The sequence below is a fragment of the Manis pentadactyla genome, chromosome 14 (genome assembly GCF_030020395.1).
Source record: "Manis pentadactyla isolate mManPen7 chromosome 14, mManPen7.hap1, whole genome shotgun sequence".
Lineage (NCBI taxonomy): Eukaryota > Metazoa > Chordata > Mammalia > Pholidota > Manidae > Manis > Manis pentadactyla.
The window spans coordinates 40,761,144-40,773,413 of NC_080032.1; the positions used below are offsets into that span (position 1 = coordinate 40,761,144).

The window sequence follows — 12,270 nt, forward strand, 5'->3', positions numbered from 1 at the left end:
AGTTTCCCGTGTGATCGCGTTCGGTTGGGGAAGCAGAGTCCCAACATCTCAGCCGGAAAATGCGCTCCCGGAGAGATTACAAGCCTCGTCTGTAATTGCTTACTAACAGCGAATATTCAGGCTTCTCCTTATCCGCAACGAAACGTGCCCTCTTTTCTGTAATAACAAACAATACAATATGACGGCAGCACTCTTGACTACTGTCTGCGGAAACGCAGGGAAGAAATAGGCAGCTGGGGCCAAAGGGCTTAATTCAATATCAAACTGATTATTTCACTAATTATTCTACCTTCTATGTTGCGCCGCAGAGGAGAGGCGCCGGGAAATCTTAACCGCCAGCGGCTGGGGGACCTTTGTTTCCCGGTGTCAGGACCCACTGAAGATGTGAGAGACTGTGGGGACCGGGACTCGGGGAAGCCGAGGGGAGAGGTTTTTAAATTGTGGGGAGTACAAGTGGTTGCCTCCTAAAAGCAGGTTTGTTGGAGGGTTGGCCCTGTATTCCACCCCGTAGGGGCTTCTGATTCATACACTGAGGGCTTCGGTCCTCAAGAAGGGCAATGTGCTCGTGCGGTCCTCGGATTCTAAAAGCCTAGCGCAAGATTCCTCTCCACAGACCCTTTTCAGGGGGTTAAAAGCGTGGGACCGAAAGCGCGGGACCGAGAAAAGTGGTTCCTGTGTGCTGCAGGCCAGGGAGTCCTCCCCCTTCGGGAGGAACGTGTGCCTGAAGTTACCGTCCCTGATGAGGAAAGAGACTTCGCCTGAGCCTCTCTCCACCTCGCTCAGGATCCCCACCTTCAGGGACCGTGCCTTGCAGAGCCTTTCTCCCCTCCCCGCCTCCGAAAACTGCACCCACCCCGGCGTCGCATGCTCAGAGCGCTGACGCGTCTTCTGTGACCAAGGTGGACTCCGCTATGGAGGCCCCAAATACTGTCCCCCAAACTCTAGGGAAATACAGACCCCAGGAGTGATTCTCACAGCAGGAAGGAATCAAAAAAAAAAAATCAGACTAAAGGAAAAGTCGCAGGCGACTTGATCCAATTAGTAAATGCCTAATTGAATTAGTGTCACCTCCATCAGCCAATAGGAAGGTCCCGGACCTGCAGGGCCGCGAAGCCCCTCCCTGGCAGCACATATATAAAGCTGTCAATGACAGCCTGCAAGTTTTCAAGTGGTCAACTTGACCGATAGTTTGGCAGTCGAGGACAGAAAGGCTGGCGCTGGTGGGTGGATGCGGACTGAGATCTAAGTCCTCCTCTTCCTGGGTGTGAGTGTGGAAGGAGGGTGGAGGTCCAGAGACACAAGGACCGGAAAGGACAGGGAGAGTGCTTCTTGGTCAGTTTCCACCTCCTGCCTTCAGCTCACTGCGCTCTTCTTGCAGGAAGGACGCTGGGTTCAGGGGGCGCGGGGGCGCGCCTTAGCCACCCGCGTGTGGCCAGGTGGGTAGCCCCGGCACGGGAGGAAGGGGAAGTTACCTTCCCCTCGGAAGAGGGCGCTGGCTCCCCCATCCTGCCTTTATAATCAGGCCGCGGGAGGAGAGGAAGCCACCAGCTGCCGTCTGCGCTCTGCAAAGCATGCAGTTAGGCGAGCAGCTCCTGGTGAGCTCGGTGAACCTGCCAGGCGCGCACTTCTACCCGCTGGACAGTGCGCGAGGCGGCGGCGGTGGGAGCGCCGGCCACCTCCCCGGGGCGGCCCCCTCGCCTCAGAGGCTGGACTTAGACAAAGCGCCCAAGAAGTTCTCAGGCAGTCTCTCGTGCGAGACAGGCAGCGGAGAACCCGCGGCCTCCAGCGCGGGGGGCCCCACGGCCATGCTCAGTGACGCCGACGCCGGGGACGCCTTCGCCAGCGCTGCGGCGGTGGCCAAGCAAGGGCCCCCGGACGGCCGCAAGGGCTCCCCCTGCGGGGAGGAGGAGTTGCCCTCCGCCGCTGCTGCGGCAGCGGCCGCCGCCGCCGCCGCCGCCGCCGCCGCCACGGCGCGCTACTCCATGGACAGCCTGAGCTCGGAGCGCTACTATCTCCAGTCCCCCGGGCCTCAGGGCTCCGAGCTGGCCGCACCGTGCTCGCTCTTCCCGTACCAGTCGGCGGCCGCGGCGCCCCACGGATCTGTGTACCCGGCTCCCAATGGAGCACGCTACCCCTACGGCTCCATGCTGCCCCCCGGCGGCTTCCCCGCGGCTGTGTGCCCACCCGGGAGGGCGCAGTTCGGCCCGGGAGCTGGCGCGAGCAGTGGCGCAGGCGGCAGCGGCGGTGGGGGAGGCGGCCCAGGTGCCTATCAGTACAGCCAGGGGGCTCCGCTCTATGGGCCGTACCCTGGGGCTGCAGCCGCGGGCTCTTGCGGAGGACTGGGGGGCTTGGGGGTTCCTGGTTCCGGCTTCCGTGCCCACGTCTACTTGTGCAACCGTCCTCTGTGGCTCAAATTCCACCGCCACCAAACCGAGATGATCATTACGAAACAGGGCAGGTGAGCGCAGCGCGGGGCGGGGGTGTCACGGGGCGCGGGGTGAAGAGTGCATGTGTGGTCCTGGGGAAGACTGGGTGAACAAGCTGTTTGCCCCCTGTTTCCGCGCTTTGCATGGAGAGTGTTTTTCCGCGCGCAGCCAAGTGCAGACCCGTATCTCTGAGCTGGAGTCCCTCCCAGTCCGCGCACGGGCGGTTTGGGCAAGGTGCTAATGCTAGGCGGCTTCCCATGTCCCCTCCCTTCACCCTCACCTGGACAGACCTGGAGGAGACGAAAAGGGAGATTGGGGTTTGTCCTCAAACACGTATTTACTAGATCCGCCCGCTTGACGTACGCTGGTCCCTGCTTGCCAGTGAGGAGCCGCGGATGGGGGAAGGCGCAAGGGTTGGCGCCCTGAGGGCAGAGGATGGGCTCCCGCAGTTTTAGGCGCCAGGGGCTCCGTGGGGTGCCTCCGGGATACAGGTGTGAGGACCAGAGCGCCGGCATCGGAGGGTCAGTCCGGGGAGTTGGTTAGGCAGGCCTTGGAGCCAGATCCGGCTGGCGCTGGGGTGCGATGAAGTTCTAATGCACATCCAACTGCCAACAGTGGTTTCTTCGGGGGAAAGCGCAGAGTGGGTGCTAGGAGAGGGGCGCTCAGAGGAGACTTAGGTGCCTTACCAGTAAAATTTAATTTTTTTTATTTTGACAAGAACAATTTCATCTTATGCCCTGTTACTTCTATGTATATAAAGTAATGATTTTTAAGCATACTGGAAGAAAAAATAATAATGGGCATCGGAAGGGCCAAGAATTTGAGTGGGAGAGGGCCCAGAAACATGTGAGTTTGGGAAATACTGACTCTGGGGCAAATTACTCAGGAAAACAGATGTTCCAAGAATTACCGACTCAAAACATTTTACATAGTACGGGGCACTTTGTTCAACTGTGAACTTCTAAATGTCGTTCCCCAACCCTACGCCCAAGTGTCCGCGAACCTGGCTGAAGATGGGCCTGCTTTCAGGCATCCCGCTTGAAATCGCTTATCCTGGTTCTGTTCCCTTGCACAGGCGCATGTTTCCTTTCTTGAGCTTCAACATAAACGGACTCAATCCCACCGCCCACTACAATGTGTTCGTAGAGGTGGTGCTGGCGGACCCCAACCATTGGCGCTTCCAGGGGGGCAAGTGGGTGACCTGCGGCAAAGCCGACAATAACATGCAGGGTGAGGAGAGAGGAGGCCGGGCAGGGAGGAGCGGGCGGGAAGCTTTTCTCAAGACAACTCGTATTCAGATCTGGCACTCTTCCCACCCCCCTCTGGGGCCTAGATGTGTTGGTGCAAGTCTCTTTGTGTTGACTGTTTGAGGCCAAGAATTGCTAAGTCAGATTTCTTAACTACCAATACAGACAACTTTAACTAAGACCCTACTCCACCCCACCCCCGCCCCCACCAATCTTTATGTTTGAGGACCCACAGGTGGCAAAAGCTCCTGGTTTTCTAAATCTTACTTGAGAAAGCACCCCCCACAAAGGTTGAGTCTGCCCTTCAAAACTCCAGCCACCCTTCAAGCTTCAGAAGGCCCCAAACTGACTTTCAAGAGGCATCTCCTGTTGACTCCATCTTCATATGTTGAAGTAGTATTGAGTGCCTTGTCCAAGGAAGGCTGGACACAGAAGGGCCCTGGGAGGGATGTCAGTGGTGTGTGTTTGATCTCCCCTGGTCTTCTTAGGCAGCCAGCCTTGGGGAGATTTGTGCTGTTAAATCTCCTCTTAAATCTTGCCCATAGGTAACAGACATCCTCTTCCATCTCCATTTGTAAGCAGCTCCACATGTTGGGTTTTGTGTTTTGTTTCATTTTCTCTTAGGCAACAAAATGTATGTTCATCCTGAGTCTCCTAATACCGGTTCCCACTGGATGAGACAGGAGATATCCTTTGGGAAATTAAAGCTCACCAATAACAAAGGCGCAAATAACAACAACACCCAGGTAGCGTGGCCGAGGAGGGGGTGTCTTCTGGCTAGAGATCTCCTTTCTGATGAGTTTCCATCCTCTTCACTGTATTCATATTATTTGCAGTTGTCACCTGCTTGCTCACCTATTTCTAACTTTTCTTTTGACCTTCCTCATTGTCACTTTCTTACTGGATTTCATAAACAGTGAACTGACTGACTGTTGGAAACAGAAAGACAGAAATCTTTTGGGGACTTAGGAAAGCAAGAGGAAAGAGCATTTGTTGTACACGTATACCCAGCTATGTTTTCAGTTTCAAAAATGGAAATGACAAGAGCTTTAAAAATGGCACTAGTAAAAGGTTTTTGTGGGAAGCAAGCAACAGTCCCATCCCAAAATATACAATTTGTCAAAACTGACTTTTGTCTTGCTTCTAAGAGGCATTTTAGATTTGGCAACTCTTTTTGTACCATTTCCAGATGATAGTCTTACAGTCTTTACACAAGTACCAACCACGGCTGCACATTGTTGAAGTTACAGAGGATGGTGTAGAGGATTTGAACGAGCCGTCGAAGACTCAGACTTTTACCTTCTCAGAAACTCAGTTCATTGCGGTGACTGCCTACCAAAACACAGATGTGAGTGTCTGAGACATCCCACGAATCTCTAAAGCTATCCTGTGTGATAAAGCACTCAACAACTATTTTTCTCCCCTCTCTAGATAACTCAACTCAAGATTGATCATAACCCCTTTGCAAAAGGCTTCAGGGACAACTATGATTCGTAAGTGCAGGTTTTATTCCTATTTGCATGGTCATCTTCAAACAGGACATACATAATCAGACACTTTCTTGGGAAAACATTTTTGGAAGAGCTTTCAAGTTTGGGATTTTTACCTATTTTTGTTTTTGCATATTTTTTGCCTTGACTAATCTTGCTTTAGAATTTTCACAGAAGGGTTTTGTTAGTTTCTATAGAAATGTTAAGGGCTTAAAAATGAGGAGTTTTTTTTTTTTAACATTTGAGTGGAGATTTGAAATTTTCATAATCTGCATTTATATACCTTCCTTTTCAATTGATACAACTTTTTTATCCTCTCAGGAGCAGGTAACATTGCTCCCCGTCTATATTTGTTTTTACATAAGAAAAACCTGAAACTAAGAGGATGGCATTTTCACAACATCAAACAACAGAACCCTGCAAATGCCTTTTAAATCTGGGATTCTAACACCCCAGCCTGCATTCCTTACATCACAGTCAAGGGAGAGTTGCTCTGAGTTCTTCAAGTTCCAGGATTTGCAAAGGTGGATTTCCTATAGTTAAATGCCTTAGAGGAAACCTTTTGTTTCCTGGTGGAAGATTTTTCCTGATGAGCTGAGAGTCCAGCTCAAACGGGCATATGCATCTCCTACTGCTGTCCCTCCTCCATTCCTACAGGCCAGTGCTCCCAGGACAGAGCCTAGTATGCAAGCCCTTTTCATCTCTGGGAGGAGGTTTGTTTGGGGACAACAGTAGGGTTTTTTTTTTAAGTGTTTCTCTTTATATTGTAGCATGTACACCGCTTCAGAAAATGACAGGTTAACTCCATCTCCCACGGATTCTCCTAGATCCCATCAGATTGTCCCTGGAGGTCGGTACGGAGTTCAGTCCTTCTTCCCGGAGCCCTTTGTCAACACTTTACCTCAAGCCCGATATTATAATGGTGAGAGAACCGTGCCACAGACCAACGGCCTCCTTTCACCCCAACAGAGCGAAGAGGTGGCCAACCCTCCCCAGCGGTGGCTTGTCACACCTGTCCAGCAACCTGGGACCAACAAACTAGACATCGGTTCCTATGAGTCTGAATATACTCCCAGCACCCTGCTCCCATATGGTATTAAATCCTTGCCCCTCCAGACATCCCACGCCCTGGGGTACTATCCTGACCCAACTTTCCCTGCAATGGCAGGGTGGGGAGGTCGAGGTTCTTATCAGAGGAAGATGGCAGCTGGACTCCCATGGACCTCCAGAACAAGCCCGCCTGTGTTCTCTGAAGATCAGCTCTCTAAGGAGAAAGTCAAAGAAGAAATCAGCTCTTCTTGGATAGAAACACCCCCTTCCATCAAGTCTCTCGATTCCAATGATTCGGGGGTATACACCAGTGCTTGTAAGCGAAGGCGGCTCTCTCCTAGCAACTCTAGTAATGAAAATTCTCCTTCCATCAAGTGTGAGGACATTAATGCTGAAGAGTACAGCAAAGACACCTCGAAAGGCATGGGGGGTTATTATGCTTTTTACACAACCCCCTAACGAGTTATTTTAATCTCGTAAAAATGAGCTAACTTTTTGCAGACGGACTTGGTGGGTTTTTTTGTTGTTGTTGTCTTCTTTGCCTAGGTTGCCAAAAAGATGTTTGCCTTCCACCTTGATGCATCCTGTTTTGTGCAATTCCCTAAAAGAAGGTGCCAAAGCTTTTTGATTGCTGCAGGTAGCTGAAACGAGCCCAGCAATATTTTTTCTTTTTTAAATAAAGTTAATGGAGGACTTGAAAGTGTTTTAAAATGTTAAGGTTATTGAAGGGTCTGGATTTATTTATTGGAGATACTAAACATTCCGAGCATAGGGCTGGGAAGATTGAGTACCTAGGCTCTTATCAAATGAGTTGAAAGCTTTGGTTCTCTTTTCTATTTGTAAATCTGTTAGCAAATAGAAACCCAGAGTGGTAAGGTATTTTGTTTCTGGAAGAGAAGGGCTGGGGCTTAAGCTTCAACAGGGGACTATTTGCTGTTACCTTCTCCTAGGGACAAAAGACATTAGGCCTGGGAGGCAAGAGAAACTTGTGTGAAGGTACTGGCTTTACCTGACTTGGATTCCTCCCAGACTTTTGAAACAAGCCATGTTTGCCCCTAGTTCAGGATCACCTCACTTGCTAGGCCTCTGCTGTGTGCTGGGGTGCTCACAGGACTCAGGAGAGGGCGTGGAGGGAGTCACCAAAAAACAAAACAGAATTTTCAAGGGTACAGTTGTGTGTGCTTAGATAAACTGTAGAATCATGTGGCATATATTGTACAAATAGTCTGCCTAGGTGTCTGAGATTATGTAAAATCGGTGCTTTGGCTTTGTAAAGAATTTGCAAATCACCTGACAACAGCTGCAGGAGCTGCGGGATTGTTTCTCCCATCATCCCCAGGATATTTGGGAATATTCTGTTTACTTCTTAGATAGTTCAGAATGTATTCATCTACTCTGTACTAACTTGAAATGTGTTTAAGAAAACTCCTATTTCCCCCTCTTCCTGCCCCACCCCCACTACTCAACTTGGTAATGTGAAGAAACTAACCCTGATGCCACAGCTCCTAGAGGCTTTTTAGAGATACGGATTTTTATGTAGAGTCTTAATCATTTTTAATAAATGTGGTTCATTAAGGGAACAGGCATAGCGCTGTCTTCTGTACTATGGGTTTTAATCTTTGTTTTAAAGATCTTGTTCTTATTCCTCCTCCACCCTTCATCGTGACCACTGCCTCCAATCCCACTCCCGAGCCCCTCTTTTAAGGCTCTAGAATTTCTAAGCGGACACTAATCATGAGGGGGTGGGGATGCTTTTGTTTGTCTTCTTTTTACTTGAAGGTGAATGGGGTTAGTTCCTCGTCCCACTGAGAAGTCTGGACAATGGGTATGGGACCTGGGGTTAGGGGCGCTGCAAAGAGGTAATGTTGCACACACCGGTTTTAAGCAGACCCTGGAAAACCTCCACCCCCTGCGCGTTGTGACCAGTCCCAGCCACCGCCTGGCCCGAGCCCACTTAGTGCTCCGGGCGCTTTCCTAGGCTTACGTGGGGCCACCCTCCCTGGGCCCTTGTGGGCTCCCCGGGAACCCCCGCGGCGCTTTGAGCGCCCACGAATTCCGGGTCCCCAAGGCGCGGCGGGAAGCGAACCGCCCACAGCTCGGCTTCAGCTCCAACCTGCGGCTTTCTTCGACGCGGAGCTCTCGGGCGTACTCGCCCGAGGCAGGCTGCCCGCCTCGGCAGCTGCTGGGCCGGGCGCTTTGCGGGTAGCCGAACTCCCCCCAGGGAACTCGGGCTGCGGCGCGGGCTGGGGGCGGGCGCGACACTTAAAAATGAGGATTCCGCTCGGCCCTTGCACTGCCACTCCGCAAACAGAGGCCAGGGGTCGCCTCGGCGTTAGCGTCGTTTATTTGGCTCTCATTCCCCAGGAGGGCGAAGGCCACCCCGTCCCCTGGCTGAGCCCTGGGCCCGCCGGAGAGTTAAACCTAGGAGTGGGGCGGAGGGCCCTTTGTCCCCCTGCCAGACGTCCCGCCAGGCTTATCAGCAGACAGCTCTGCCCAGCTTGCAAACCTTCCAGCCCCTTCCTGACCCTCCTGGGGTAAAGGTCTGGCCGGGAGGGTCATTCTGCTAACGGCGTGGCACGGAAATGCAGCTGCTAAGAGGATTAGCTGCTGGGAGGCGAGCAATCAGCCGGGACCTCCTCCCCTTCCGCGCGCAATTAAGGCTGCTGGGGGCTCGTACCTCGCCTCTCGCGTTTCCCATTCCCCACAACCCTTCCGGGCCCCGAGTTCCTCCAGCGCCGCCCGTGACCTTGGGTTTGGACTCGAGACGCGGGTCTCCGACGGTGCCTGTGCAAAACGCTTTCCCAAAGCCGCCCCGAATTTTTCCGGAGCTGGAAGCAAAAGGCTTTGAGATTGGGTTTACGTAGTATATTTACTGATGACAGAGTCAGACTCGGGGAGGAGAACCCAAATCCCCCCTAGCCTGGTCAGCGCGTCCCCCTCGCATCCCCAAGGAACCGGAGTACACTGGGAGATGCGATGGAATTTGAGAAGGTGCTCTCCTGCCCTCCAGAAAGCCGGAAAATGCTAATCACCGCCGGGATAAAGCCGACTCTGGCCCCAGTCTATTTCGAGTCCTGTATATTTTTGCACCGTACAGTAAAAAGAATCTGGTACTTGTGAAAAGTCCCTCACAGTGTTTAATAGAAACGTAAGTGGCTGAGTGGCCCCAATTAACACCTTGTGATAAGGCATTCCTAAGATGGAGTGTCAGACACCAAATTGTGAAGAGATGTATCTAATTAATCCTCCTAGGATGACACCGATAAACAAGCCTCTATTTAAATAAAGATCAAGGGCTGGGCGCCCCGTTTGTTTACTTTCTCCGCCGGGGTCCCGGTGCTCGCGCCCGCGCCGGCCGCCTCCCTGCTTGGGTGGAGACACCGGTTCGGGTCGGCCGGCCCGCCTACCGCTCGCCCCACCTCCGTTCTTGCCCCAAACAAAAATGCACAAGGCAACACATAAAAAACCCTCCACAAAAACCAGAGGAAAAAGAAGTGCAAAAAAGGACCCGATTCTGAGTGGGATATACTGTTTGACGTTTTCCACGCTGTCTTTACATCACCAAGCACTTTTTGGTTGTTCGGGTTTTAAAAAAAAGACAAACGAAAAATACGGCCCGCCCGTAGCCCCTTGCAAATCTTTTCTGCTTTGGGGGAGAACTCGGAGCAGGACCTCCTGCGCCTCCACCCCTCCCGGCATGAGCTCGCCCCCTTGCTCAGTGTCCGCGGGACTGACCCTGAGAATTGCTGGGGCGAGGGATAGTCGCCCTGGGGGTGGGGTGGGGAAAGGCAGGAAGAGTCCGAACAGACGCAGGGGAGGAGAAACTGCAGATAAGGCGCGCCAGGCTCTCCGCCTGAACCGGGGCCGGGGCTGGAGCCCGCTTGCGTCTGCCGCAAAGCATCTCCCAGCTCCGCGAAGGAGAGTTTCGAGGCTCTGGACCAGCTTTGATCCTTGCCTCCTTCCTTTCCAGCCACCGTGGATTAGCTTTAAACCTGGGCGTAAAGGAGAACTTTCCTCTGCAATTCCTTCTTTTTGAACCAAGAAGCGGGGAGGGGATGATGCAGTTAAAAATAAATAAATCTGGAGGTGTCATGGAAACGCTCTAGAGTAAATGCTCCCGCATGCCTCTTGATTTTAATAGAAATTGAGCCTCCAGGAGGGGCAAAAAACATCACTCGTTTCCCACTCGCCTGGACACTGCGTCTTTCCACTTTGCCTCCCGCGTCGCGATGTCGCAGACCTCGCTGCACGCAGGCGTCCTCGGGATGCTCTTTTAAAAGGCAATTTGCAAAACACTTGGTGAGCCCGAGTGGGATTTGTGAAATCCCCATCCCTCCCTCCCGCATCCCTCCACTTTAAGTTTTCGACGAGGCGAGCACCGCAGGCCCAGCTCGGAAGGACTCGAAGCCCTGGAATCCGTCCACCTGCTCCTGCCTCCGGGGGTGAGGCTCCCACCCTGCGGCTCTCAGAGGCCTGGGCCCAGCACAACACTTGAAGCTCTCGGGGTGCCCGCCCGAACCCGGCATGGGCTGGATTTACTCCCCACCCAGGAGCTGGACCTTTCGCGGGAGCCTGAAGTTATAGAGTTTTTTTTTTTTCCTTTTTCAACGTGATGGGGACTCTGACCTTGGTGGCCACCTAATTTCTCCTTATTACGGAAAAGAAAAGCAAACTTCTGGCGATCCACTCGCTCGCCTCCCACCTTCTCCTTCGGCCCACGGGATCATTTCGTGGGACCAGGCGCGCGTCGAGTTCACCCGGGGAAGGATTTCGCAGCGCCAGATACGCCCCAGGCCCTCAGCCGATGGTCCCCAAAGCAACCGGCTTCGGAGGGACCCCGGACCGTCCCCCAGGGCCCGTCACTGCTAATTTTAGAGAGCAGGGCAGGCACCCCCACTTTAAGCCCCCGCCCCCCGCGCCATCTCCATAAAAAGCCCTAAACGTCCTCCCACAAGCAAGGGCTCATACAGTGAATTCTGTAACTTTAGGCTCAACTGAGCTTTCCTCGCACTGTTGGCGGGAGCAAGCCCCCCCCCACCGCGCCCTGTCCTTGGCCTTGGGGTCCGGCAGCAGTTCCCGGGCGCGGCTGCGGCCCCGTCTCTCCTCTGCGCCGTGAGCAGCCTGCGCCACCTGGTGGCCAGGACGAGTGAGGACCTCCGCGGATGAACAGGGCTCCGTTCCAGCCCGGAAGTCGCTTCTTTCAGGTCCTGAAGCTTTCCGTAAAAAAGTATTTTATTTATCCCATTCCCACTCTTCCTTTTCAAAGCTTCTCTCTGTGGGAGGAGGAGCCCGGAATTAGGAATTCTAAGACTTTAAGTTCTTAACTAGCTGCAGCTGCGCTTGACTTTTCTGCGTTTCATTGCCTCATCTGTCAAGTGGGGATTCGAACACCTACCTCGCCAAACGGTAGCCAGGAGGAAGACAAGAATTTATAAACCTCTTCACGGATGACTAGTTCAAGTGTTAGTAGGCATTATAATTACTAATTTTATAATATGATATGGGATGGGTAAACGCAGATGCATTGGCAAATGAAATAATTTTCATTAATTCCAAAAAATTAACAGAAAGTCTCAACCCTACATGAAAGAAGAAACAACAGACCCCGTGTACGTCTTCCAGCTACAGCAATCAACTCCTAGCTGCTCTTGATTCATCCTATAATCCCCATTCCATTTATTCCACCACAAATCCCAGACATCCTGGCATCTAATCCCAATTATTTCCATATATAGTCCTAAAAAGAATGGGTTTTTTTTTTATCATTAATCTACAATTACATGAGGAACATTATGTTTACTAGGCTCCCCCCTTCACCAAGTCCCCCCCCACACACACCCCATTACAGTCACTGTCCATCAGCGTAGTAAGATGCTGTAGAATCACTACTTGTCTTCACTGAGCTGCACAGCCCTTCCCATGCACCCCCCTACATTATACATGCTAATTGTAATTCCCCCTTTCTTCTCCCCCCCTTATCTCTCCCTTCCCACCCATCCTCCCCAGTCCCTTTCCCTTTGGTAACTGTTAGTCCATTCGTGGGTTCTGTGATTCTGC

The 12,270-nt window shown here is 52.5% G+C and overlaps 1 protein-coding gene across 2 annotated transcripts; it reads left to right on the forward strand.

Moving 5' to 3' along the window:
• The first annotated feature begins 1,181 nt into the window (after window positions 1–1,181).
• EOMES (eomesodermin) lies at window positions 1,182–7,793 on the forward strand. 2 transcript variants are annotated; one of them, XM_036886154.2, is made up of 6 exons: window positions 1,182–2,458; window positions 3,502–3,656; window positions 4,298–4,419; window positions 4,863–5,021; window positions 5,105–5,166; window positions 5,934–7,793. In XM_036886154.2, exons 1-6 carry the CDS (start codon window positions 1,572–1,574, stop codon window positions 6,670–6,672), a joined length of 2,124 nt encoding a protein of 707 aa, XP_036742049.1. In that variant the 5' UTR covers window positions 1,182–1,571; the 3' UTR covers window positions 6,673–7,793. The 2 variants fall into 2 exon arrangements, with proteins under 2 accessions (XP_036742049.1, XP_036742050.1); XM_036886155.2 differs by having other exon boundaries at window positions 5,991–7,793.
• The last annotated feature ends 4,477 nt before the right edge of the window (window positions 7,794–12,270 follow it).